Source organism: Rhinolophus ferrumequinum (genome assembly GCF_004115265.2).
Source record: "Rhinolophus ferrumequinum isolate MPI-CBG mRhiFer1 chromosome 15 unlocalized genomic scaffold, mRhiFer1_v1.p scaffold_54_arrow_ctg1_1, whole genome shotgun sequence".
Classification (NCBI taxonomy): domain Eukaryota; kingdom Metazoa; phylum Chordata; class Mammalia; order Chiroptera; family Rhinolophidae; genus Rhinolophus; species Rhinolophus ferrumequinum.
Genome location: NW_022680357.1, coordinates 10,558,361 through 10,584,203, shown reverse-complemented (window position 1 = coordinate 10,584,203; position 25,843 = coordinate 10,558,361). Strand labels below are relative to the sequence as shown.

Below are 25,843 nucleotides of genomic sequence, written 5' to 3'. Positions count from 1 at the left end.
GTTACACTTTGTACTATGCTGTTTTTCCAGACAAGCGGACCAACATCAGATCCAATTCATGTCAAGGAGAACAAACTGTCCCCCTCCCTCACCCTCGTGCCTTCCTCCCTGCTCAGTGCCGGGAACTGGGAGGGCAGGAGCCCTTGGCGGGGTTTCGGACACAGCGACTTAATACCTTTGCAAAGGAGAGGGCAGCGCTCCACCTGGGCCAGTCTCTCCTTGGCATTCGGCCCCAAAGCAGAGCAGGGCCCCCAAATTCCCAGGGCCACAGGCCTGCATGTCGCCCATCTTAAGGCACCAGGACCAACTTCCATTATAAACCAGTGGTAGGAGATGCCGGTTAAAGTTGCCGAAAGTGAAGGAATAACCTCAGTCAACTCTTAAGAAAACTCTCTCTTCACTAAAATTCAGGGAGGGAAAAAAAAAAAAAAGTCTCAGTCCCAACAGTCAGACATAACATTTTGGTCTGTTCAGTTTGTTTTTTCTTTTCTTTTTTACAACACAGGGGTAGTTTTCTTCCTTTAGCAAAGCTATTACCATACTGTGTAAAATGTGCTGTTTCCATTTATTAGATTCTAAGAAACGGAACACATCATGACAGCATTCACTTAAAAGCAGCAGCTAAAATTCTATCAGGCAAATGTTCCTTCATTTGCTTAAGCACCTCCCACTTCTGGCTAGTCATTTGTGGTTTTTCCAATTATTCATATTTTAACTAATGCTGTGCCAAGCACCTAAAGGTTGTTCTCCCCTCCCTTTCTGTGTTTAGAAGGCTCTCCGTATTTTCAGAGCTTCAGGAGTTACATTTTTTGCTGCCAAGCAAAATCAAAATGGTCTTTAAGTGACAGCTGATAGCCCACACGGTGTTCCAGTGTGTTTATTTCACCCAAACTGAAAAAGGCTCCCTTGTGCATCTGATAAAAATTAGTCTTGCCAGATAATTGAAACATTTGCCAAGCAGAGAGATAAACAAGATGTGGAGGAAAAAAATTAGTGTGCTTCCACTTTTCGCTTCAAGTTGGATTAAAAAATAGGATGGGGATATGTGTGACTTCAGTCCCCCCATGTCCCCCACCGGGTTCAGGAAGCGAATGCCTTGCAGGCTGACAGAAGAACGAACGATGCTGTCGGGCTTTTATCAGCACTCAAGTAGGATTAGGAGGCTATTACAAGGGTCTGTGCAGTGGGGCCTCCTGGTAAGGAAATAACACCGAAATGAAGAAGCCCTCCTAGCGGTTCACTGCACCCTTGGGGAGCAGCCTTCTATCCAAGTCCATTCCAAAAGGGGTGGTGCTACAGCAAGGTTCCAGGAAATGTGGCATCGCGGACGTTTAAGAGGATGTAGCTTTGGCAGGCCATCACTGAAATGAACAATCACGCATACAGTCAAAGGTGGACGGCAGCATTAAATCATGCCGGCTGAGTCATGAGGGCAGGCCCTGTGGACGGCCGTGTGCGTGGCAGCGAATGAATGAATGAGACAGGCAGATCCAAACGCTACTCCCAAGGGCATCCTTCCTGGGAGCCGCAGGGCGCTGCCAGGAGTGGCCAGTACAAGGCTACCAGGCAGCCCACACCCTTTAGGACGCGGACTCGCACCGCCGTGCTTGGGGGTAGCGGTGCCATGTCTTGGTCATTCTCTTTCCAAGGGGTGACAAATACAGTGCTGAGTGCCAGCTCTGTTCCCAGGCCTCTCGAGAGGAGCTGTGCCTCTGGTGACCAAGGAGTGGGGAAGAGGGAAAGGAGGGAAGCAGATGGCTTGGCCGAGGCAGCAGAGGCCACCTGGGTGATAGGCAGAGGCCCTGGGCACCCACCTCACGCTGAGCCCACCTCCTCATTCCAGAGACTGAGCAGTGGCCCCACCCTGTGGCGCTGGCTCGTGGGCAGCTCCACCCCAGCACGAGCGCAGGAGGGCTGGGCCTCCGGTGGCTACCTGCTCCACTGCACACTCTCCAAGCCCGTGGCCGCACTCTTCTCCTCGTCCGTGGTGTTCTGCTCCTGCATGGAGGTGCCACCCGCCAACTCCGGGAGCTTGCTGCGTTCCATGATCACCATCTCTATCTCTGGAAGCAAACACAGAGGCCAGGATGAGCCCAGACAGCTTCCCACACCTAGAGTTACAGACATACGCATGTTCGAGACGCAGCCCCACTAACCCGCTCCTCACACGTCAAGCACAAGTTCAAGAGCAGTGACAGGAGCACAGCAGCGCCCTGGGGGAGAAATAAGACGAAGGCCAGAACCTCTCTCCTTCCATCTTGGCGTCACCAAGAAATGAGGCCCTGATTTTAACAAGAAAGCACAAATTGCAATAATTTACTTTATTTCAAGGTTTTTTTAAACAAGATATTTACTTTACTTTAGTGATACCACACTTCCTTCCCAAAGGAGTTCAGGCAGCACTGAAGAAATAATATGAGGTTAATAAAATATAACCAAATTCATTGAAAACATTCTGGAACTATTTACACTTTAGAAAAGGCTCTAACATGACTAAAGCCTTTTGTTTGCCGTTTACAACTTCTGGAAGGCACAGAGGTTAGGAACCATGTTTTATTTTTCCCAATGAAATCAGGGCAACTTGTAGCACCCCACTTAAGCATGGTGTACATTTTATTTTTCAGAAAGATGTATGGACCAAAAAGGAAAACATCTTGAACGGAGATGGATGGTTGTGGTGCTGTAGGTGATCCTGTTACAGAGTTCGCTGACACGCAGGTATGGACCGTCAAATATTAGTTTTTGGAACCCAGAATTCAGTCAATTTCCCCCATCTTCAGGAGACAAAAATGGGGGGGGCGGAAATATGATGAAATGTGAACCCATATTTGTGTTTCCAGAAGGATGGGAGCATACCTGGGCTCTGACACAGCCTCTGCCATCATCATCCCCTGGAGCCCCACAGGGGCCCCCAATTGGCCTCTGCTTCCTTTCTTGCTCACCTAGTTTGTTCCCTACACAAACCCAACTGATTTTAAGTGGAAATTAGCTCATAGCACCCTTCTGTTCAAAACTCCCCACTGCCTGCCTTCCCATCACACTCAGGATGAGATCCAAATGCCTCCACGAGGTCCAGGCCGTGCACCGCCTGGCTCCCGTCCACCTCTGACCTCACCTCCTGGCCCTCTCCGCCTGGCACCACTCCAGCTGTGCTGAGTGTGCTCACTCTTCTTCGACCAGCCCAACCTTATTTCTGCCCCAGATCTTCACACGGCAGTTTCCTCTGCCTGGAATGCTCTCACCCAGGCCTTCCGTCCCCAGGCGTGACTCAGCCCCATTATCTGAGGCTCAGCTCAGATGTCACCATCTTGGGACAGCTTCTCAGACACCCTCTGCACGTGTTTTCCCTTTACCTCTTCACATTATTATTAACTAAACTCCATACGTTCTTCAGGTTTCTTTAGTTTTTCCCTAACACCCTTACCTGTGCCAGGATCCTATCTAGGACACACTAGATGTATTCGTCATGTCTTCTTAGGCTCCTCTTGGCTGTGACAGTTTCTGACTTCCCTTGCTCTTGATGACCTTATCGTTTGAGGACAACTGCTCAGGTATTTTGTGGAACGTCACTCAGTCTGGGTTTGTCTGGTGTTTTCCCGATCATTAGAGTGGGGTTATAGGTTTCTGGGAGGAAGACCACAGAGGGCACGTGCCCTTGTCATCACATCTTATCAAGGGTACAGGGTATCAACATGGCTCATGACTGCCTGCGTTGATGCGCGGAGCTCAGCCAAGCGAACGTTGGCCCAGTTTCTCCACTGGGAAGGTCCTTTTCCTCCTCCTTCCACCCCAGACTCTTTGGAAGCAAGTCACTGAGCACAGCTCACACCTAAGAAGTGGGGTCACATTCTAGGGCCTTGAGGGGGCGGAGCCACATAAATCACCTGGAATCCTTCTGCATAGATTTATCCCCTCCCCTATTACCGTGACTTTACTTGATGGCACTTGTAACTCCCTGGATTTTATATTTTTTATTTCTTGGCTGGCTTGCTGCCTTCCTACCTTCCCCGCTAGAATGCGGGCTTTCTAAGAGTGGCTGCCTTAGCTGCTTTGTTCTCCACCAGAACTCCAGCAACTAGCCCAGGGCCTGGCACATGGCAGGTACTCAGTAACTATCTCTGGAGCGGACAAATGGATGACTGATCTGGCAAATGAGGAGGTTCAGGCGGCAGGCAGGCCAGCCATGACGCATGGCTGCTGCAACGTGTAATGGGCTGGTCCACAGCCCCACCGGCCTCTGATTCATGTGTGCAGTGTTCTCACAGGAAGGCGTCGCATCCCCCCACCCTTCTGGGGCTCTGGCAGGCATGGCTGTGCTTGCGACCATCCTCTGGCATGGAGGAGCGTACCCGCCACAGGCCCCAGACCTCGGCGGGGTGGGGGGGGTGGGCGGCAGGGCTCGCTCCCACAAGCCCCTTCCCCACCACGGTGGCACAGATCAGACTCCCACAGGGCCGTCCCCCACCACACAGGTGGGGGCTGACACATGATTCTTAAGTGGTATGTGGACAAACAGTTTTGTTCGCATACTTTTGTATTTAATGTGCATTAGAAGAAAATTCTAACTGCACAGAAAACCTGTTCTTTTGTTGCTATTGCTGCTTAGGATGCGGCTAAATTTAAGAGAAAAACAAGTGAGTCAATTCACAGAGAGCTACTGAGGAAACAGAAGTCCAAAGAGCACACGGACATGGCAGAAAAAGAAGGTGCAGGGCTGTTCTGGGGCCATCGATCCTCCCTGCGTTTGCATCTTCACCTCCAGCAACACCCCCCGCTTCAGGTGCCTCCCGGCTACCCCAGTCTTCTCCACAGTGGGGTGCAGATACCTCAGTGGGTACGAAAGATGATTCACTGGGCAGTAGTACCGCTTTCATTTTTAATCTCTTTTTAAAAATCTATTTTGTTTGTTTTATAATGCACATCACATTAGCACAGTAATGCCAGATGTATCATTTGTAATAAATAAATGCATATATGTTTGGGAGATGCAGGTTTAAATTAAGTATTTCTTTGTTTGTATTTACTGATGGGGCGTGCCAACCAGGACATCTGAAGGCTACCCAGCTAGACCAAAGCACCAGCCTCCCACTCAGGTTGCTCCCCTGCAAACCTGTGACCCGCCGCCAGCCCCAGTGCAAGCTGTCCTTCCTCCCAGCCTTGCTGACATGACAAGAACTCAGCTCCAGGACCCCGCCCCCCAAGGTTACAAGCCCAAGTCCGAGTACCCTAGCCTGGAGAATACACCTGCTGTGATATGGCTGTCCCCTTCCAGCCTTTTAATCTCCCCGGACACTATCAGAACTCTGGAGCAGAAGAGAAGTTAAAGGGCATCTAGTCCAGTGCTCATGCAACTTTGGTAAGGAGTTGAATACTAATTTTGAATGACAGTTTCCCATGGTACAGCGCGGTAAACTGATGACAGCACATCTGCTCCAGTTAAAGGGTGGGTGGGTCCCAAATGTCTCCAACCTCGGGTTCCTTAGTGCACTCCACAGAGGCCATAAAGCTCCTTTCTGGATTCCTGGAGCTGCGCAAGAAACTGCAGAAAGCCACTGGTTTGGTCCTGAGCACTTATATGAAGCAACAAAAACTCAGCTGTGCAGTGACTAAGAGTCCCTGGAAAAGTAGCGGCGAAAGCCAGGACTGCTCCCCGTTACCTCCTGTGTCAAGTCCAGGACCAGGCCCACAGGGTCTCTCCAGGAAGAAGGAGGTGTCCGAACCTCGGCGAGGTCACCCTGGTTCTCACACTGTACCCCCGTCCCTCCCCTGTCCCATATACTCCTCATCCAGCCAGCACAGCTGTGGAGTGACCTGTCCCACTTACATTCAGTTTCTAGATGAATACAGAACCGTTCTTCCAATGCCAAAACAGTTTTTTTCCCAGATTCTTTTTAACAATTTTATCCAAACAACTCTTAAAAGTAGCCATTTTTACCCAGGGTCTGCCAACTCCCTGAGACTATGCAAAAAGCAACATGGGCATGAAAGGCATGGGTAAATAGATTTTTGGGGAGAAGGTCTCCCCAGACTCTCACTGCTCTAAAATAAATTCTATAGTCATCTTTAAAGAGGATGCCAAAGACCTTTCCTGGTGATTCGGGGTCAAAGTGAACCCCTCTTTAGGCCACACCAGAATATGCAGCATGGTGCTACATAGCTTTCTGGGTGCCCCCCCGCCCACTGACACCATGCCTGCTTCAGTGTAACCCAGCTCCCCTCCCAGGGTACACATGCCATGCTGCCGCCACGGGGAAAAAGGATCAGTGGGCTTATGTGGACTCAGATTTCCCGACAGTCACTCAGCCAGCTGATCAATTCCCAGGGGGCTCCACCTGAACCTGCTACTATACCATGAGCCTCACCCCAACCAGGTTTCCGTTTTGGAGTCTGAAGGGACTGTGGCAATGACCTAGCCCAGTTTTGCTCAAACTTCCGTCAGCTGCCTGCCTTTACCATTTTTGCCACGTCTGTGTGTTGCCTCTCCCATTTATTTACTTAATCATATTATTTGAACTCACTTTTTTTTTAACTTAGATACATTTTAAAAGGAAACTTTATAAATTAAAAAAAATTGTTTTTTCCAAGAAGAAACTTTAAATCACTACTCTATCCTTCAGCCCAGCAATCCCACTTGCAGGAAGTTAGCTGGAAGCTACATCTCCAACAATATGAAAAGGCACACGCACAGGGTGTTCACCGCAGTGTTATTTGTAATTGCAAAATACTGGAAACCACCTAAATGTCCAGGCATAAAGATTGGCTGAATAAACCATGGTACACGCACACAGAGCAGCTGTCAAAAGAAATGAGGAAGATGCCCATGAACTGATACGGAATGATTTCTGGAGATATTTGCTAAGGGAAGAGATCAAAGTGCCAAAGAGCATGTGTGGTGTGCTACCCTGCGTGTAAGAAAGAAGGGAAAGTAAGAGAACATACATACGCATGCTTTTTTTTACAAAAGGAAGCACAGGAAGAAATATTCCAGAAAACAACCAAGTTGCTTATCTGCAAGAGGTGGGGAAATGGATGGAAAGCATATGGCAGGGAGGACACTTCTTTGAACATGCCTTCTGGCATAGTTTTGAGTTTGTTAATATTCCACATATTTAGAAAAAGAAATCAAATCAGTAAGAATGGGAAGGGAGAACCCTAAAAAAAAAAAAAAAAAAAGACCCAAATTTATTTCCAATGAATATCGTACCTACCGTGAAGGGGAAAAGAAAGGAAGAAAGGACAGGCTACTCCAAGTAGTTTGTGAACAAAATACTTGACTCTATACCCTCAGTTTGGCAGCAGGTGACGTATTGGGGGTGCAGAGAGAACTGCAAACAATTCTGGACTCTTTATTTGCTTATTAAATAATAAACAATTCTGAAACTCTTTAGATGTATTATAAGACTGAGAAAACAAATCTAGGGCGGCCAGATGGCTTGGTTGGTTAGAGCATGCGCTCTGAACAACAGGGTTGCTGGTTCGATTCCCACATGGGTCAGTGAGCTGCGCCCTCCACAACTAGATTGAAGACAATGAGACTGCCATTGAGCTTCCGGAGGAGTGGCTGGATGGCTCAGTTGGTTAGAGCACCAGCTCTCAACAGCAAGGTTGCCGGTTCAATTCCCGCATGGGATGGTGGGCTGCGTCCCCTGCAACTAAAGATTGAAAACAGCAACTGGACTTGGAGCTGAGCTGCGCCCTCCACAACTAGACTGAAGGACAACAACTTGGAGCTGATGGGTCCTGGAGAAACACACTGTTCCCTAATTATGTATGTATTTTTTTTTACATACAGCAAATCTGAAATGGAGGAAGGCAGGAAAGAGGTTTTGGTATGAATTTGCGATTTCTAAAATATGTGTCTGCACATGCATGTTTGTACGTATGTGTGTGTATGCATGAATAAAAGTGTATCTTGTGTATATACAGGCATGTATTTCCTAACTCTGTCCACAGATAGGGCCAAAAAGCAGGCCAGCCCAGCAGCAATGAGCACACAGGGCCCAGACCTTGGCCTCTAATAGCACTGCCTACTGAGGAATGGGGCTTTCCAGAGAAATGGCTAACCCCAGGGATGGGCAGAGTAGGTACCAGATGAACCTGGAATACCTTGTTAGGCCTCAAAGGACTGCTTGAAAAAATAATGGGGGCTTATCACAAGGACACAGCAGCCAGCTTGAAAGGGTTCCCAACGGCCAAAAGTCTGAATCAATCTAAGCATCAAATTAATGAAATACAGTAATGAAATATAAACCACTAAAAAACTACAATCCATGAGTCCATGCCAAGGACAGATAAAGAAATAAATGCGGAGAAGGGAAGAATGCTTGCTTACAGTGGAACAATGAGGGCTGACTTACAAACCTGGAGAAAGTGCTGATGTTGGAAAAATCAACATTTTGCCACCATCCTCGCAAAGACCAGATCAGGCAAGAATCATCGATGAATGCCAAGACTAAGGGGGAGGTTTAATGAGGCGCTGGCTATCTACTTTATCTCAGTGTTTCCCCGTGGATTGCCAACTGGTTGCACAGAAAAGAGAAAGTAACTATACAGTGGAGAAACTGGGTAATACCTTAACCAGGGGACCAAAATTGACATCACCCAGGAGAGACGGACATCCAGATGTGACACCCAGAGAAAGACATGACTTCACCTATGCTGTATTCCAACCAAGAATGCATAAGCTCAGTCTAACCACAAAGAAATATCGAAGACAGAATGAGGAACGTTTTATGAAAACGAAGGAGGGGGGAGGTTCTGTAGTCTTCAAAAATAGAAATGTTGTAAAAGAGAAAGAAAGACTGGAAATGTTGCAGAGTAGAGGAGGCTAAAGAGACACAATGACCTGACCTAGACTGGATTTTGTACTCGAGGGAGGAAACACGCTATAAAGGACATCACTAGGCCCAGTGGACATACTGGCAGAAAATTATTATGTTTAGACGGCAGAAAACTATTATGAAGCTGATAGCTGTACTGTGGTCACGAAAGAGAATACCCTATTCTTAGTAAATGCACACCGAAGAATTTAGGGGGGAATGGGCACGATGCAACAAAAGTTTGTGAGTGACTGCGTGTGTGTGTGTGTGTGTGTGTGTGTGTGTGGAGGGGGGGAGAGAGAGGGAGGGAGGGAGGGAGAGAGAGAATGCAAATAAGAAAGCAAATGGGGTACAAGATGTAAAAACTGGGTACAGGGTAAATGGGTGTTTTTTCTACTGTTTTTGTTTTTTCTAACTTTTCATTAATATCAAATACTATTACACATCAAACCAGTATAAACGGAAAGCAACTGTGAAAATATACATAATGCAGGAACCAAAGGTGCCGAGGCGCACGTGTGCACTGAAAGAGGCGGGTGCAGGGATGTGAGGGAGACATAAGGACAGGCAGCCAAAGCCAAACCCGAGGCTCCCGGGAGCTGACCACTCTCCCGGAATCCTCGCGGCACGGTCTTTAAGGCCTGCTCTGTCCAACCTTACAAAAATCTCCCAGTCCCACAGCTGGGGCAGTGCTGATCCAGGGTAATCTCTGCCCTTTCCCGAAGGGGAAACGGAGGCACAGAGGGGTTTTTTCGTAGGTGGTGGGCCTCTGCTCCAGGCTGCTCCTCCTCCATCGGCTGCGTTGTGTAAATGAGCATGTGTGTGGTATTCGATCCCACGCCAGGCACCGTGGCCCATACTCCTGGAGGCTCCCACCACCCAGTCTGGGGGGAGGTACAACCTCACGACACAATGGGAGTCTCGCGCCCCTGGGAGTGGAAGGACATACTGGTGAGGCTGTGACGCTGGGAGCAGGAACCCGAACCTCTAGCTCCTCTGGCTTCAGCTGGCCCTGCCCGGCCCTCCCCGGCCTCTGCCATTTCCACGAAGTCTCCAGAGCAGCAGGGGATTTACACGCCCATGCTTGTAGCAGCACTGTTCACGACAGCCAAAAGGTGGACGCAACTCAAGTGTCCACCGACAGGGCAGTGGAAAAGCAAAATGTGGTGTAACCAAAATATGGAATATTGCTCAATCTTAAAAAGGGAGGAAATCCTGCCACGTGCTACAACCTGGATGAACCCTGAGGACATTATGCTAAGTGAAATAAGCTAGTCACAAAAGGAGAAATCTTGTGTGATTCCAAGATATGAGGCACCTAGAGTAGTGAAATTCACAGAGACAGAAGGTGGAATGCTGGTTGCCAGGGGCTGGGGGAACAGCGGAATGGGAGTTGTTGTTTAATGGCGACAGAGTTTCAGTTTGGAAGGAAGAAGAATTCTGGGGCTGGATGGTGGTGATGGTTCCTCTCCTGTGAATGTACAGGAGCGGCCCGAGGACCCTGGGACCCAAGGACGTTAACTTCTGCCTCTCGATTTGACAACTCTGGCCAAATCCATGAGCTTCTCCAATACTCTGACACTCCATGTTTGAAAATAACAGCACTAATTCATCAACTTGCCCAGAATGCTGTACATTCTAATCTGATTAATATTTGGTAAATGAAGTGCTTTTCAGGGAAATGGCAGGCGTGACCTCCCAATAGTCTTTGACTTCACAAATTCCAGGATTTTCTGAGTTGCCCTCTGTGTTCCACATTCCAGCAATCACAGCGAGGACAGACAATAAAAAGAGGGATGGGGAGGACAAGACAGCCTGAGAAAGAAGGTTAAGGGAAGGAGAAGAAGGATGCCCTTGCTGCTTACCTAGGAATGAGGGAAGGGCTGCGTGCTAGGGCTGGCTCGGAACAGAAGTGCAAGAGGCGCGTGTGTATATGCTGAACATTTAGGGGCCCCCCTCCCTTTGTTTTTGATTATCTTTTACTGAATAGCATGAGGTTGAATTCAGAACGTTTTTCTGGGAAGTTGCTTTTCAGAGGATTTGTCTAAACTGACCTCCAATTCTTCTCCTTATACTAGTTAAGCCCATTTGAAATGCTGGCCCTCCCACAGCTCTCTACAACACTGGCCCAGACTACCAATTCTTCTCCTCCCCCCGTGTCTCTGTCTCTCTCTGTCTTTCTGTCTCTCTGTCTCTCTCTGTCTCTCTGTCTCTCTCTCTCTCTCTCTCTCTCTCACACACACACACACACACACACACACACACACAACACCAACCAGCCACCTTACTGTTCCTTATAGAAATTCACAGGGAAATGGGCCCCACAGAAACTTGCTGAGGTGCCCAAGTCCCCGCCCCCCCGTCCGAGCTCCCCACCCCCGAGCAGTCCCCATCTCAGCCAGCATTCCTGTTCAGTGCTCACGTGTCCCACGCTACATGCGGACGTATGGACGTTTTCGTTTCTGACACCTGTGGCCCGGGGAGTGTGAAGGCCCCTCTATCAGTGGAGAAGCGTAAGAAAGGGCGATGCCTTGCCCAGGGTCACACAGCGGCTCAAAGGCAGACCCGCAGGTCTGGGATTCAGACCTTAACCTCCTGTTAACTAGTGCCGGGCTCACCCCAATCAGAAAACCCTGTTGGACCTGGGGTTTGCTATGGCTTTACAAGAGGAGCCAGAAATGAGGCCAGGTTCCATTTCATGTCAATAGAGACTTAAAAAAAACACACACAAAAAAAACCCCAGCAAAACTGGGGCCGCAAACTCCCAGGCAACCCCCACTCCCAGCTGACCTGGCAGGTGCTGTCACCTGTACTCCATGACCTTGCTGGGATTCCAAAATAAGAGTAGGCTCTAAAGGTCAGGCTGTGCAATTGATGCCTACTTTTTCCACAGGCAAAAAACAGAAGCCAAACCTTATTTTTCAAACAAGAAGTTCAAACGATTCATTCTCTTGTTTCTGGCATGTTTATTAAGTTACTGCTCTAAGTGAATCCGAAAAGAGATGAATGCTCTTGCAGACTGAAGAGCACGCTAAGACACGAAAGCACGTCCAAGTGGAGTGAACCCTCCTGTGGCTGAAGGGACCGGGGCACCCCTCGTCTTGCTTTTAGTATTCAATTTCTGAACATTTAGGGGCCCCTGTGATTTTCTTGGGTTTCAGAATGAGTTGCCTGTCACGTTGAAGCACAGCAAATTTCTCTGTAAATCCCCTGTAGAGGGTCCAGGGGTGCACATTCATTTCCTACAACTTCCTCATCTGGGCTTACATGTGGAGGAGGTGTGAATTTGGGGTGCTGCATTTGTAGAAAAAAACATGTTAATGCCACATTCAAATCAGGTCATGGCAAAATTGTGACTTGTAACCACATGCCCTGTTACTCCTGTGCTTTAGGCCACCTTTTTTAAGTCAAGATTTCACCACTAGCATGGGATGGCAGGGTAGGCAGGGTAACTGGTATCAGGGTCTCTCTACTGAAGGGTCACCTGTACCTGTCTGTCACCTGTACCATGCTGTCACCAAGGCCTTATATCCAGAAGTAATGCAAGAAGCTTGCTAGGGAAGAAGCATTTGGCGCGGCAAATAGCCCCCTACCTACCTCAAAACAGGAAAGGAGAAGACAGCCTTCAGGGGATGAGGAACACACGGAAGCAGAGTGGCTTTCTGCTGGCCCAGCATTCGTGCCCCTTCTTCTGATGAACACATTTCAGTTTTCACTGAGGGAGTCACCATAGGGCAGACACGTGACCCAGGCCAGGCCAAGCAGCACCGGGCGTCGGGCATCGGCCCCCTGACCTCAGCTGTGGACAGTGGGAAGGAGCAGCTCCCTCTCCACCAGGTGGTAAGTTGGCAGGATGCGAGCCTGGCACTGCCAACAATCATCTCTGCACCCAGGTCCAGCCCTGCCTCACCCTCCCAGGTTCATGAACAGAAATCACCCTTTTTGCTTAAGCCAATCTGAGTTGAATTTCTAAATCTTGCAAGCTCAAGAATCCTAACATGTCCTCATTTAAAAGAAGAAGAAGGAGGAGGAAGAGAAGTCGCCACGTGAATTATATTTTCTATACTCAGAATTTCCAGAAGGGAAAATGAGGCCCTGAACTTGAGATCGTCAGTAAACCCAGACATCGAGACAGGGCTGCAAGGCTGCAAGTCACGTCTCCCATCTCCCAGGAGCCACCCCCTTCTACACTGTCCTCTGGTTTGAAACTGAATGAGAAAATGTGCCTGACGCCCTTTCGAGTCACCGGAATTGACAGCTGTGCAGTCTTACCCAAACACAGATAGTCAAGAGAGAGAACACCCACCAGCCGCGCCTTCAAATATAAGAATAACAAGAGATCAAATATACAATTCAAACAGCCCCAGAATAAAACTCCTGTTGCCCAGGTAGGTGTCTCTTTGCTGGACGAGCCTGTGAACACCGTATTTATTTATGGTGAGCTGGGTGAGAAGACTAATGCACGTTCGAGAAAATAGTAAGACAGCAAAATTCTGAGAGGGTCACTGAGAGCCCCACACGACTGAGCTCTGAAGTCCACACCAACTGTCCAAGCAAAGCCTCTTGGTAAATTCCTGGGCTCTATCTGGCACAACCTGGCCAAGTGACCACTGGGAAGACCCACTTTGGAAACTGGTGAACATTTCTCCCCTTGGCCCCTGCACAGAGCAGGTGGGCTCAGCATGGAACGGCAGCCTTGCCAAGCCACGGAAGCCCCTGTCACCAGGACTGGGCCGCCCAGCTGACTCATTTGGTTGTGTGCTTGAGGCCAAGCCTACCCCATCCACACCACGGTTAGTCACGGCCCAGGCTTGGTTAGAGAGCAGCCCTTAAAAGGATTGGAATGAAAGGGGTAGCATCTTTCCAAAACAAAATCGATGAGAGCACAGAGTACAAAACAGGGTAAAGTCGTCCCTTTCCCCCCGATGTGGCTATAAGACAGCTAACCCTAGGGTTTAAGCAAGCCAATTATCTTCTGAGTTTAAAAAAAAGTCCAAACGGTGTAAGTAAGCAAACCAGTATGACTTTCCTTGTGTTTGCCCCTCACCCTACCCCCCCACCAAAGTGATCATTGTCGGCAAAGGTTTTCTGAGTCAAAGAGAATTCCTAAACCAAAACGCTTACTCCACGCTTTGAGCAGAAATGTAATAAAAGCATGCTGCAGATCTCAGCCTCAAAAAGAGAGCTGAGTGGCACCAGAGAGATGCTTTAGTGACATTTATCAAAATGTGCTTGTGGCATTCACTGAGAACCACCAAGAATTGCAACGGGGCCAGTGGGATGTGGACGGGGCGGGTATGGGCGGCATAATTGCAGCAAACTCCCCCAAACGGGGTTCCCAGTCACTGATTTACTGAGCCACAGTTTCCCAGCTTCAGACGCCTGGGACTAGGGACTCGCACAGCCAAGGCTGATAGGCCAGGGAGAGCTGGTTTCGGAGCACCACTGCTGGCCCAGGACCCGGGAAGATGGCTTCCGGAAGTGCTCCCCACATCCCCAGTGGACCACAGCTGGGAGCTGAGGACAGCTCACATCTGTCCCAGGAGGCGTGGAGAGAGCTCACATCCAGCGAGTAGAGCCCCCCCCCCCCATTTCCACCCACCACCTCCTTTCCCCTGAGTGCCGGGGGCTGTAGCCAGGGCCCCATTCTGTGTGGCTGTGTGCCTGGCCCGTGATACAAGGAACTGGACAGTTTAAGCTTGCTTAACCCCAGAGCAGATCATGCTCTCCAGATTGAGAAGGTCTTAGCATCTAAATGAGAGAAGGTGAAAAATTAAACAGAGTCATTCCTGACAAAGGCAAAAAGGAGGACTGAACTATACTGAGCACACAGGCACCAAACACAGTGTACCTCACTCTAAACAGACAGGACTTTGACAAAAATCCTAATATAAGAATCTAGGGGATTACAGTCGATTATTTGATTCCAAAAAACCAAGCTTATCAAAAGCATATAAGTTCATTAAACACTGGCCCCTTTCCTTCCTGCAGTACAATTGAAATAATGACGCCTGTCAAAAATCCCAATCCCGGGTTATCGGGAATAACAAGAACAGCAACAATGAGAAAGATGATAACAATAATGGTAGAAGCAGCAGCAGTAAATATTTACGACACAGGCCAGGCACTGTTCTGGGCATGTCACATATATTAACTCATTTAATTCTCACAATAACAAAGTAAATACTAGTTATTACCTTCTTTTACAGATGGGAAAACTGAGGCACGAGTTAAAAGCAAAGAACCCTGCTCCAGGTCACCCATCCAGTGAGGGCAGACCTTGCACCAGCTGTGCCTTCAAACATCTGGGTTGTATAGAGTGAGGTACACCGATGTCAGGACCCAAGAGCAGCCCCCGCTGACACACAGGGAGGACCGGACACACAGAACAGCCTGGCTCGCGGCGCGGCCGCAGGGCGCTGGCCGCAGGCGCACTCACCTTCTCTCTCCCCACTCGTCTTCACGCCTTTTGAACCACCCTCTGTACCTTTAGCCTTCTCGGCGCCTTCCTGGGCCTCCTCGGCGGGCCCTTTGTCCTCGTCTTCTTCCTCCCCAACGTTTTTGTAGTTGGGTCTCTTTTGCACCCGCCGCTTGCCCTTGTGCTTGTTCATTTCAAGGGACCGCTCGAGCGACTCGGTGGGTTTAATGAAGCACCGAATGCTGGGCTTGGCCTAGGAAAGTCAAATCGAGACAACAGGCAGATTAGGACCTTGGCATCTCACTGGATCATAACAAGTGGCCCCAGGGTTTCTGCCCCAAGTCATTCATTTCCGAAATAACATGGGATACCTCCTAGTTTACCATTAGGACCGTTGTCAACATCGTCATTATTCATCAAAACAATATCACCAGCTGCCATTACTGCCCGCTGTCATAAGTCACCCACACCAGCTCCAAGCTTCCCAAAGGGCAGTCACTTGCATAAGAGACACACTTCTGTTAACACTCTCCTTTGTATGTGCCAGATGCTGTTCTAAGAACTCTTGACTATATTATCTCACTTAAACTTCACAACCTCATGAGATAGTACTGTGGTTATCATTTTACAGATGAGGAACCTGAGGCTCAGAGACGTTAAATGACCCACCCAAGGTCATACAGTCAAGAGGCAGCAGAGCTAGGATTCGAACCCACGTACCATTTGCACAATTTATGTCTCAACTACAGCACACTGATGTTGTTATCAACTTTGAATTGAGATAAATTTATTTCAAAAGAAGTGGTATAGCCCTATAAGAAATGGAGCACCAGTATACCTTGCTATTATAAAAATAAATAACAGAAAAGAAAAAGCAAGGTGACCGGATGTAGCCAAATGCTGATTCTCTGAATGGGAGCCTGGCGAGTATCAGCGATAAGTTAAAGCTCATCCTCAATGGAAGCTTGCCCCAAAGGAAAAAGTTTTTCCCTAAAAAGTCAGAAGACTTCTAAGAGAAATGAAGCAGGCCTGTCACCAGTAGTTCATGTCCCATATTGTGGAAAACATGGCTGTATTTCAGTCCTTATAACAACCAGGAGATACCGGGACCATCAGTCCCATTTTATAGATGAGAAAATAGAGGCTCAGAAGTGTTAAGTGACTTGTCTGATGTCACACAGCTACTGAGCAGCAGGGTCAGAATTTTAATAGAAGCTTGCCCAACCCCAAAGCCCAGGCTCCTCCTAAAACAACAGTGCTTCACCAGGAGCTCAAACTCAGTTCCATATTTAGTACTCACTAAAAAGTATTTACATGCAAATGGACCAGGACTAGAAAGGAGCAAAGACAAAAGGAAACTGTCTGATTTGTTTGATGCAGGATTCCGACTGAAGTGTTTTTCTCTTCCCAGGGTCTGGATGATGTTCAGATATCATTTTGTCATTACAAAAGAAAAAAGTTTTAAAGCAAACTTTTCCATTATCTTGATATGGTTTATCCATCTTCTGAATTTACCCCAAACCACCACCAATTGTATTCTGGGGGCCACTGTCCCTTGCCAATAAATAGGATGTGCTCAAGGAACACAAATTAATTTCAATAACACTCAAAATAAAACGTAATTGAAAGCTAAATTAGCATCCAAATCCAAACATTAATTTTTATTTACCCACTTAGGATTATTCATCCACAAAAATGACAGATGAATTGAGACATGATTCCAGTGTCCAGGAAACCCCGCTAGCGCATTCCAGACGCCAACCACCAAGAGCCCAGAGATGGCAGTGTGTGGAGCGGGCAGCACTTGGCAGACAGCATCCATCAGGCCCCACGCAGGAGGCTGTGATCGGACGAACGCAGCCCTGCATCCTCATCACGTCCTCCCCTGAAGGACCCGAACCCGAGTCAGGGCCACAAGAAGAAATGACTGCTTCCTCCGATCACCACTTACTCCCGGTGAATGTGAGAGCACACCCTACACAGTCAAAGCTTTCAGAAACGAAAAACTGAGACACCACTCAGAAGTTCCGAGCAGAGATTCACACAGCAGATGTAGAAACCTCTCCCTGAGCTCCGTGTGGCCAGTGATGTACAGAACAAATGACAGAACTGAGGAAAGTGAAACGGAGCACAAAGTCCACGGCTGGTCAGAGCTGTGTGAACCCCACGTGAATGCTACCTGAGCTGTGGGGCCTCTCTGAGCTTCAGGTTCCCGTCTGAAACGTGGGGCAAGGAACTCTGATCTAGAACTAAAGGAAAGCATGGATGTCAAGTTCCCTCAGAGCCTGGGGATACAGGAAGCACCCAACATACGAATGACAATTATTTGCCTTTCACTGCCTACATTAAAAAACAAACAAAACAAAACAAAACAATCAACCGTGAAAATGGAATTTTAAAACTTTCCAAAGGGATCTGCTTTCTCGATGATCAGGTGTTCGGGAGTGGAAGAAGGGAAGGCACACTTGCTGGGGGAATTTCAAACCTTTAAAATGCAAGCTACTCAGTAAACAGCTGGAAAAAACCTAAATACCCATCTACATGGGAGCAATTAGGTAGTCACCCTTTAGGAATCCATGTAGATTTTAAAAAGACTGACGTCTTTAATACCTCGAGACAGTGATACAGAAACAGCAGCAGGATGAGAAAGCAAGAACAGGGAACACAGTAGGGTCCCTTTCAGGTTAAGCTTTTCTAAGGCTCCACATGATGGTATAAACATAATTTTTCCTGGAAAGCTGCACAAGAATACATTACTATTTCAGCTTTAGGGAAAGAAAGGTGGGGGTACTGTGTGTGCACACCCACACACGTGCACTTAAAATTTTTATTTCCATATCTTTCCACTGAGTTTGACATTTCTAATCACGTATGCATGTTAACATTTAAAAAAATTCAACAAGGATCATTTGGACACTGGAATTATGGACTTTATTTTTCCTTTTTTTCTTCCATATTTAAAAACAATCTAATTTTTCCCCCCTTATTATTAACAACATCAAAATCACAGTTACCACGGAGAACCTGAGAGAGCTTGGCTGGGAAACGTGGGTAAAGATTCAATATCATTCGTGCTGCTCTGGTCCAGAGCCTTGTGGAGTCTCCTCGTTACTTCCCGACGGAAGCCCCAGGAGAAGGCCCGTCCATCCTACTCCCCACTGTGCCCTCAACACCAACCAAGGTGCCTGGAGCAGGGCAGGTCCTCTATGGGGTGGGCCACTGAGCACATTCATAGCTGCCTGTACCATCCCGTATCCAAAGTGAAGGTGAGAACAACAAAAAGAAGAAGAGAAAGGGAAGAAGGGAAGAAAAAAGTTGCCTGACACCCTCAGGAGCTGAACTTCGCACAGTTCCTGGAAGAAAAGTAAGTGCGATGAAACCAACCAAAAGTGGCGAAGCCCACTTCAGTCAAAAATCAGAAGGCTTGGGTTTGTCTTCTCATAAAGCACACCACGCGTGCCGCAGAGGAAAGTATTCTGCAAACAAGGTTTGTTTCCCAAATGCTATAGGTGGGGTTTCGCGGAGGGCTCAGCTCCCAGACACCTGGAGCCTGAGCGGCAGGAGAAGCATCGAGTTGGGGCCTTCCTCCCCGATCACAGAGATTCTGCCAGGTACCCAAGGGGAGGTACAGGGGAGAGCTGTGGGCTCTGGCTAGACATTCAGGCTAGCTTCTAGGGTCTGGGCCAGCTGAAGACCCGCAATGTGACTTCAGGGGTGGCCTGAGGGTTTAACCATCCCCTAAAGTGTCTGCCCCCGCCTGCTGGTTAATGACGCCTTCCACCAGCCGTCACCCCTCCAACCTAAGGCTTTGGCCCTTGCTTAAAAGTTAAATACTCGAGGTGACCCCCCAGGGGTCAGTGATAACTAAGGTATTTTAGGGGCTGTGGGATCTGAGCAGAGTGTAAGGACAGTGAGGGTCAGGAGGCAGGATGGAAACACACAAGGCTGGTCTAAGTGAAGGAAGAGAGGCAGCGTCACTGATGGCACAGATGCCAATCAGAACGTCCCCTACGAGGTCTAAGCACATACACCCCCTTAGAAAGGCCCGGGCACAGACTGTGCAAGAAAACGGTAGCTGCAATCGATCAATTAATCAAGGATTCCACTTACAGTTAAAAAACAAAACTACCAATTTAAAATATGTACATATAATATCTCATGTTTTCCTGTGTTGATAGATATTTGCATGACAGTACATCAAGCAAGGTCTGGAAGGATACACAAACTGAAAACAGTGGTTCCTTCTGAGGAAGATACTGAGGTTAGGGGAACTTTCACTTTCTACTCCACTTGCTTCTGTATCATTCAGTTGTTTTACCCCAAGAAACTACGGCCAGTGCCATTTAAATGTAAAGAACACCTTGAAAGAATGTACTTAATGCCACTGAACTGTATACTTAAAAATGGTTAACCCATCGTAGACGTTATTTTTTATATGTACTTTGCCACAATTTTTAAAAAATACCTTTAAAAAGGTACCTCTGTAAGTCAGAATGGTGATGAGCTGGAAGGAAGGGATGGAGGAGGGTGTTGCTTATAGACTGAGAAGAATCTGTATGGCATGTCAGGAAAGTGTTCCATCTTGATCTGAATTACACATAATTGTAATCACATGTACACTGAAGATACTGTATTTTTATGTACTTTATTTATGTTATCTCTCAATGTAAAAAAAAACATTTACCTAGAGGATTTTCAATAAAGTCAGATTGTCGCAATACCCTAAATACAAGCTAGGAGCCAATCGGACAACTTGGGAAGCTGGATTCACTGCCGTTGCCAGGGGACTGACCTAGTCACTCACCGAGCCCGACCACATACCAAATGCAGGGCTGAGAGCGAAGACGCCCAGGCCACGCCTTCACGGCACTCACAGTCCAGCCCGGAGCAGGCCAGGTACTGGCGCGTCCACACGCAGAGTAGGAGGAAGAGGACCCTGGGGGCAGGAGGAAGAGTGGGAACTGCGCGGGGCCAGGAGCTGGGCGGGGCTGACAAGGGCTTCACGGAGAAGGAAGTGACTGCTCCACGTCTTGACTGTTAACAGTTCACCAGGACACTCATGAAGAGAGAGGAAGGGTAGAAAGGCCAGCTCAGCGCTCTGGCCATTCACCCTTTACTTCTGTCAAGGCCTGGGTCACCTGGGTCACTTCTGTCAAGGCCTGGGACACACTGCTCAGCCAGCTCCCAGGGAGCAGCATGCACACGGGAAGTCAGGGGAGATGCTGGGCCGGGGGGTGGCCTCTCCAGCCAGCTGCTCATGACGCTCACGGCCGGGAAGTGATGCCGGCGTGCCCTTGCCTCAGCACCTAGTAGGTACAGGCTGTTGTGTGTGTTTCTTTGGGCCTACTCAGTGTTATAGCGGGGAGGGGAGAAGGCAGTGGCTGAAGGGTGGCCAGGAAAAGAAGTGTGGGAACACCAGGCAGAACCTTGGACGAGAAGGAGGGAGAAAGAGACTGGTGGCTAGAACTGGTAGGAAAGGGAAAGGACAGGTGACATGGCTCTGAATTTTGTCTGGATCTGCAGGAGTGGTCACGAGGGGGGCACTAGGAAAGCTCACCTCCCAGGCTCTCCCAGGCCTCGCTCACTCACCTTTTGAGGAAGCAACCAGAATCCCTTCGTTCAAGCAGTTCTGCGAAAGGAATTGAGAACCAGGAGAAAGGTTTTCCCCTAAGACAGGAGGCAGCCATATTGACTAACAAAAACATGCCCAACGTAAGGGCAAACCCAAGCCCAGATCTCAGACCCACTTACTGACTGAGTGACCCTGACCAAATGAGCCTCAGTTTTCTCATTTTTAAAATAGGGACAACAGCAACTTCATCATTTGCTGCCATGGGGCTGAAATGAGATTCTGAATGCAAAAATGCTGGGCCTAATGGCTGCCACCAAGGGGCATTCTAGAAATATTTGTTCACCTTCAACTCTCTGGCAAATAGATCACTAGGATGAAAGAAATGGCAGGGGAGGCGCTAACTTTTAAAAAACAATTGCTAGATGGGGGGGTGGGGATAAGGGGGAAGGTGAGGGGATTAGAAAGCACAGTCGGTGACCACAAGATGCCACGGGGATACGGAAGTCAACTGGGGGAACGTAAGCAATAATGTTGTAAAGGTTTTGTAGGGTATCTGATGGACACTTGTCCCATTTGGGAGACCGCCTCAGGGATGATGTAGATGCCTGATCACTGCACTGTACACCTGAAGCTGCAGCTGAACAATAATCAATGTTAACTATAATTATATATACATATATAGTTACAAGAAGCGGAGTACAGCATTAGGCATAGAAATAGTGGAAATGTAATGGCTGTGTGCGATGTCAGAGGGGTAGTGGATGGGGGAGGGGGTTATCACTGGGTGAGGGATATAAATGGTAAATGTCTAACTATTATGTTGTTTTGTACACCTGAAACTAATAATAAACAAACAAACAAACAAATAAAAATAAAAAACAACCACTCTCTCTGTTTTAACCTTGACTCCCTAGCTCCCCGAAACACTGTTCACTGGCTTTCTGGTTTGTTAGTGGTCTGGACGCAGCCTCCCCAAAGTGCTCCTGGGAGCCTGGCCCATCTGCCCAACCTCCAGCCTCAGGGGACTAGTGTGGTGCACAGACAAAGGCAGGGTGGGATCCACAGGGATGCTGGAGCAGCCAGAACCTCAGCTTGGAGTCCCGTTCACCTTGGTTTGAGTCCTGGCTGCACTGCTCACTGCATTCTCTACGGGCCTCAGTTTCCACATGCATCAAATGGATCTCCTATTAGCACATCCCCCCCAGGGCTGCGCTGTGGTGCCAAGAGGCAGCATACTTTCTCATTATTTTTTCCAGGCAATGACAACTGTCAGGAAGCCCCGGGAGCATCTGAAATGTGCCCAGAACTGCTCTGAGCACTTTGCATACACTGCCTCACTTTATCCTCCAAAGGACGAATGGGGCAGAGAGTTGCAGAGTGAGGGACTTACCCAAGGTCCCCGGCTATTGAGAGGCAGAGGCGGGACTTGAACCCAGGAAGTATAGTGTCAGTGCCCCTGTGTGCAACCATGCTGCTGCACTACTCAAACATCCATCCCCTTCCACCAGCACAGCTGAGCCTCCCGGTGTGGGGCCAGCCCCCAGAAGGGCTGGTGTAAAGGCCCGATACTGTCACACTCACCGGGGGAGCTGTGGAGCAGACGCGCAGGGACGTGGACGCGTCACTCATCAGGTGGCCTCCGACCTGATGATCACTGTGGCCGACCACAATGTGTAACTGTTGCCCATTTTTGCCTCCCAATGTCACAGAGGGTCACAGTGGCCCAGGTGTACGCCAAGCACAGCATAACCAACGGCATGTGGCTTTGCAACCAGCTATGGAGGGAAGCGGGCCGGTAATTGCTGCAGAGCGAGCCTCTCCTCGTTCCAGAATGAGGTGATCAGCAAGCAAACATGAGACGAAGCAACTGCAGGGTGATGTACGGCGGCGAGCGTTACATGCCAAACCCTGAGTGATGTGGGGCCGCTGAACCAAAGCCCAGACGCGTGTCCAGAATGCACGATCGCAACCACATCAGCGAGGCTTCTGGGCAACGCTGCCAAACTTAATGGGGAAAATAAAACCTAGCGAGGGGGAAACATGAAGAGGTAACAGGCCACTTCCATTAACAAGAGGAGCATGGCATTCTTCTCCACGAATTGGCCAATTATCTGCAAGTGCTGCAGCTGCAGAGGCATAAACCACAGAAATGCCCATTTATCTGAAATCGGAACAATCTTGGAGCTCAGGAAACACGCGCTGCCCACTCACTCAGCATCTCTGTGACAAACAGCAGGTAACATCGAGACGGAGCAGTGACTTCCTAGACAGAAAGCTCTGGGGTGCTGCTAGGTCTGCAGGAGACCAGCTTCACCTGCCCTGGCCTTCTCCCGCCTTGTCATTTCTCTGCCGCTCACCCCAGAGCCGCAGCTGGCAGTCAATCAGGAGGTAACGAATGCTTGTAGGATGAATGAACTGCAGGATATTTATGACTGAAGAGGCATGTTCGACACTCATGGAAAATAAAATACTCTCATTGGATAATGACATACCAAGCACTTATTTGGTATTTCTTTAGGAAGAGTATTTTACTATTATATCTGTTCTATAAAAGAAGATAATGGACTGTGAAATATTGGTGACTCTCAAGTACCCGAAACACTCGGACCTGAACCCTCCATCTCATGCTACACTGGAAGTGACTATGCTTACAGATGGTGACATAAGGACACAAAATAGAAACGGAATGAAGATTTGGGGCTGAACACCTGCAATCCTCTGCACCTGGGTGACAACAGAACAATCACTTCATCTCTGTAAGTGTCGGCTTCCTCATGAGAGAGTGGAGGCTAATACTGTCCCAAATGAGACGTCAAGCGAGAACCAGCATGTTCCGCTTCTAGAAAAATGCCCCACCCCCACTGACCAGATCCGTTTCTTGCATCCTGGCCTCGCTCTGATCCCAGACAGCCAGCTCATTCCCACTGAGGACTCTGACACCATTTGCAATGCCTTGACCATCACAAGACTTCCCCCAACCCACGCCCCAGCTCTCGCGAGGCAGGGTGAGTGAGCTTCTCATCCTTCAGCCTTCAAATCAGATGATGGACGTCCCTCACCATCATCTCCCAAACCTGTTTTCTGTTTCTTCCCAGATCCAATCTTGAATCTGGGTTGACAAGCTTGTTCACTGCTTCCCTCCGACCAGAATGTCAGGACCCGGGACCTCCTCTGTCTCGTTCATCCTGTACTCCCTGTGCCCTGCCTGCCTGAAATGTGTGGGTGCTCCAGAAATCCCTGTGGGAGGGAGAAGAAAAAGGGAGCAAGCTAGCCAGCCTGGCACACGGTAAGTGCTCAACAGCTGGGCACTGCTCTTACTGGGGAATGACCCATTCAGAGCGCAAGTGTCACCCACAACAATATTGTTTGAGGGAATTGATGTGCTTCTTTTCCCCTTCTGTGTGCGCATGAAGCTTTGGAGAAGGATTCCCAGGGCACGGCTGGAGGAAGGTCCCCTGGGGTGAGGCTATGAGCATCTGGGCAAGTGGTCAGCGGGCACTTTCTGGCAAGCCAGCCTCAGACCTCACTGGGGAAACCCCACTGTCTCGGGATGAGTTACACCCACCTGCCCTGCCGGGCAATGGGACTCACACCACTCCCCTCCCGGGCCACTATCGTTAGATCCGCAAAGCACCCCAAGCAAAACCAAGTTTCCTGTCTGGAGGACGTTGGCACTGACCGAGACTGGATCTCCTTGGCTCACTAGTGATAAGGTGCTCGATTCCCTCATTGGGAGCCGTTATTTCAAGACAATTGATGTTTACTGCAGAAACCATGTTAAACACTGGGGATAAAGGTGAAGATGCTCCCATTTCTCGCAGTGAACACTCCCAAGTCCTCCAGGGGCCTGCAGGACGCCATGTGCCCTCCCCTCCCTACTGCTCACTCGGCCTCAACACACCCTTGCCTCAGGGCCTTTGCACTGGTCTTCTTTCCGCCAAAATGCTCTTCCCCCAGATATCTACCTGGCTCGCTTCCTCAAATGTCACCTTCCCAGGATGGCCTAGCCTGGCCACCCTATGGAGAACTGCACCTCACCCAAGCCTCCAGCGCTGCCCCCCTCCCTTCTTCACTATGGATGTGTTTCTAGAGCACTTCCCGCATTCTAACACGCTATGATGTTTCCTAATACCGTGTTTCCCCGAAAATAAGACCTAGCTGGACAATCAGCTCTAATGCGTCTTTTGGAGCAAAAATTAAGATAAGACCTAGTCTTATATTAAAATAAGCCCAGGTCTTATATAACACAATATAAGACGAGGTCTTATCTTAATTTTTCTTCCAAAACAAGCATTAGAGCTGACTGTTCAACTAGGTCTTATTTTCCGGGAAACACGGTAGTGTTCTTGTTCCTTTGGCTCTTCCCATTACAATAGAAGCCTCCCAGAGCTCAAGGATCTTTGTTTCGTTCCCTGGTGTACTTCCTGTGCCTAGAACAGTGCCTGATACATGCCCAGTGATTATCTGTTGAATAGATGAATAAATAATGCTGACCCAACTTCAAGAAACTCAGAGCCTGGTTAAAAACACTCAAATGCCCAAAGGGGCCAGGCTGCTGATGGAAACTACCAAAGCCCCAGGGCAGAGACACCAGAAGCGGTGAGCACCTCTGTTTTCTGTCCCCACCCTCGATCTTCCTGATGTTAGCGGAAACCTAAAAGAAGTCACCAATGGTTCAGTGCGGACTGGTCTCAGAGCTGACTCCTTCAGCAGGGGCAGGACACTCCCTCACACCCGCACTATCTGTCTCTAGCCTCGTGGCCGCCCCAGCCCTTTCTGTGTCATGCTGCTAGGCAGACACAGAAAGAAAAGCCAACCAGGGTCTGAGTCATAAAACCTTTTCCACCCCCACACCCACCCCCGCTCTGCCCACTGTCTTTTTCCCTGTTGGCTCCTCCGGGATGTGACCATTCCGAGAACCTCTGGCCCTTCTCTGGCTCACTGGCCTAGGACCAGCACCCCCGCCCCCTCCGGTCCAGTCACCTGCAGCCCTGGCTAAAGGCTGCCCCCCAGAAGCCTCCACCCTGGGACTTC

At 48.9% G+C, this 25,843-nt stretch overlaps 1 protein-coding gene across 12 annotated transcripts in view; it reads right to left on the bottom strand.

Annotated features, from left to right (window-relative positions):
* Positions 1 to 25,843, bottom strand: part of CLEC16A (C-type lectin domain containing 16A) — a 193,499-nt gene that overhangs the window by 128,614 nt on the left and 39,042 nt on the right. For 9 of the 12 annotated variants that reach the window (XM_033101362.1, XM_033101364.1, XM_033101363.1 and 6 more), the window contains 2 exons: positions 15,259 to 15,490; positions 1,934 to 2,063 (listed from right to left, as the gene is read on the bottom strand). In XM_033101362.1, the coding sequence (XP_032957253.1) occupies positions 1,934 to 2,063; positions 15,259 to 15,490 (362 nt within the window). The remainder of the gene's footprint in view (positions 1 to 1,933; positions 2,064 to 15,258; positions 15,491 to 25,843) is intronic. The other 3 variants (XM_033101365.1, XM_033101366.1, XM_033101367.1) reach the window with 1 other exon arrangement.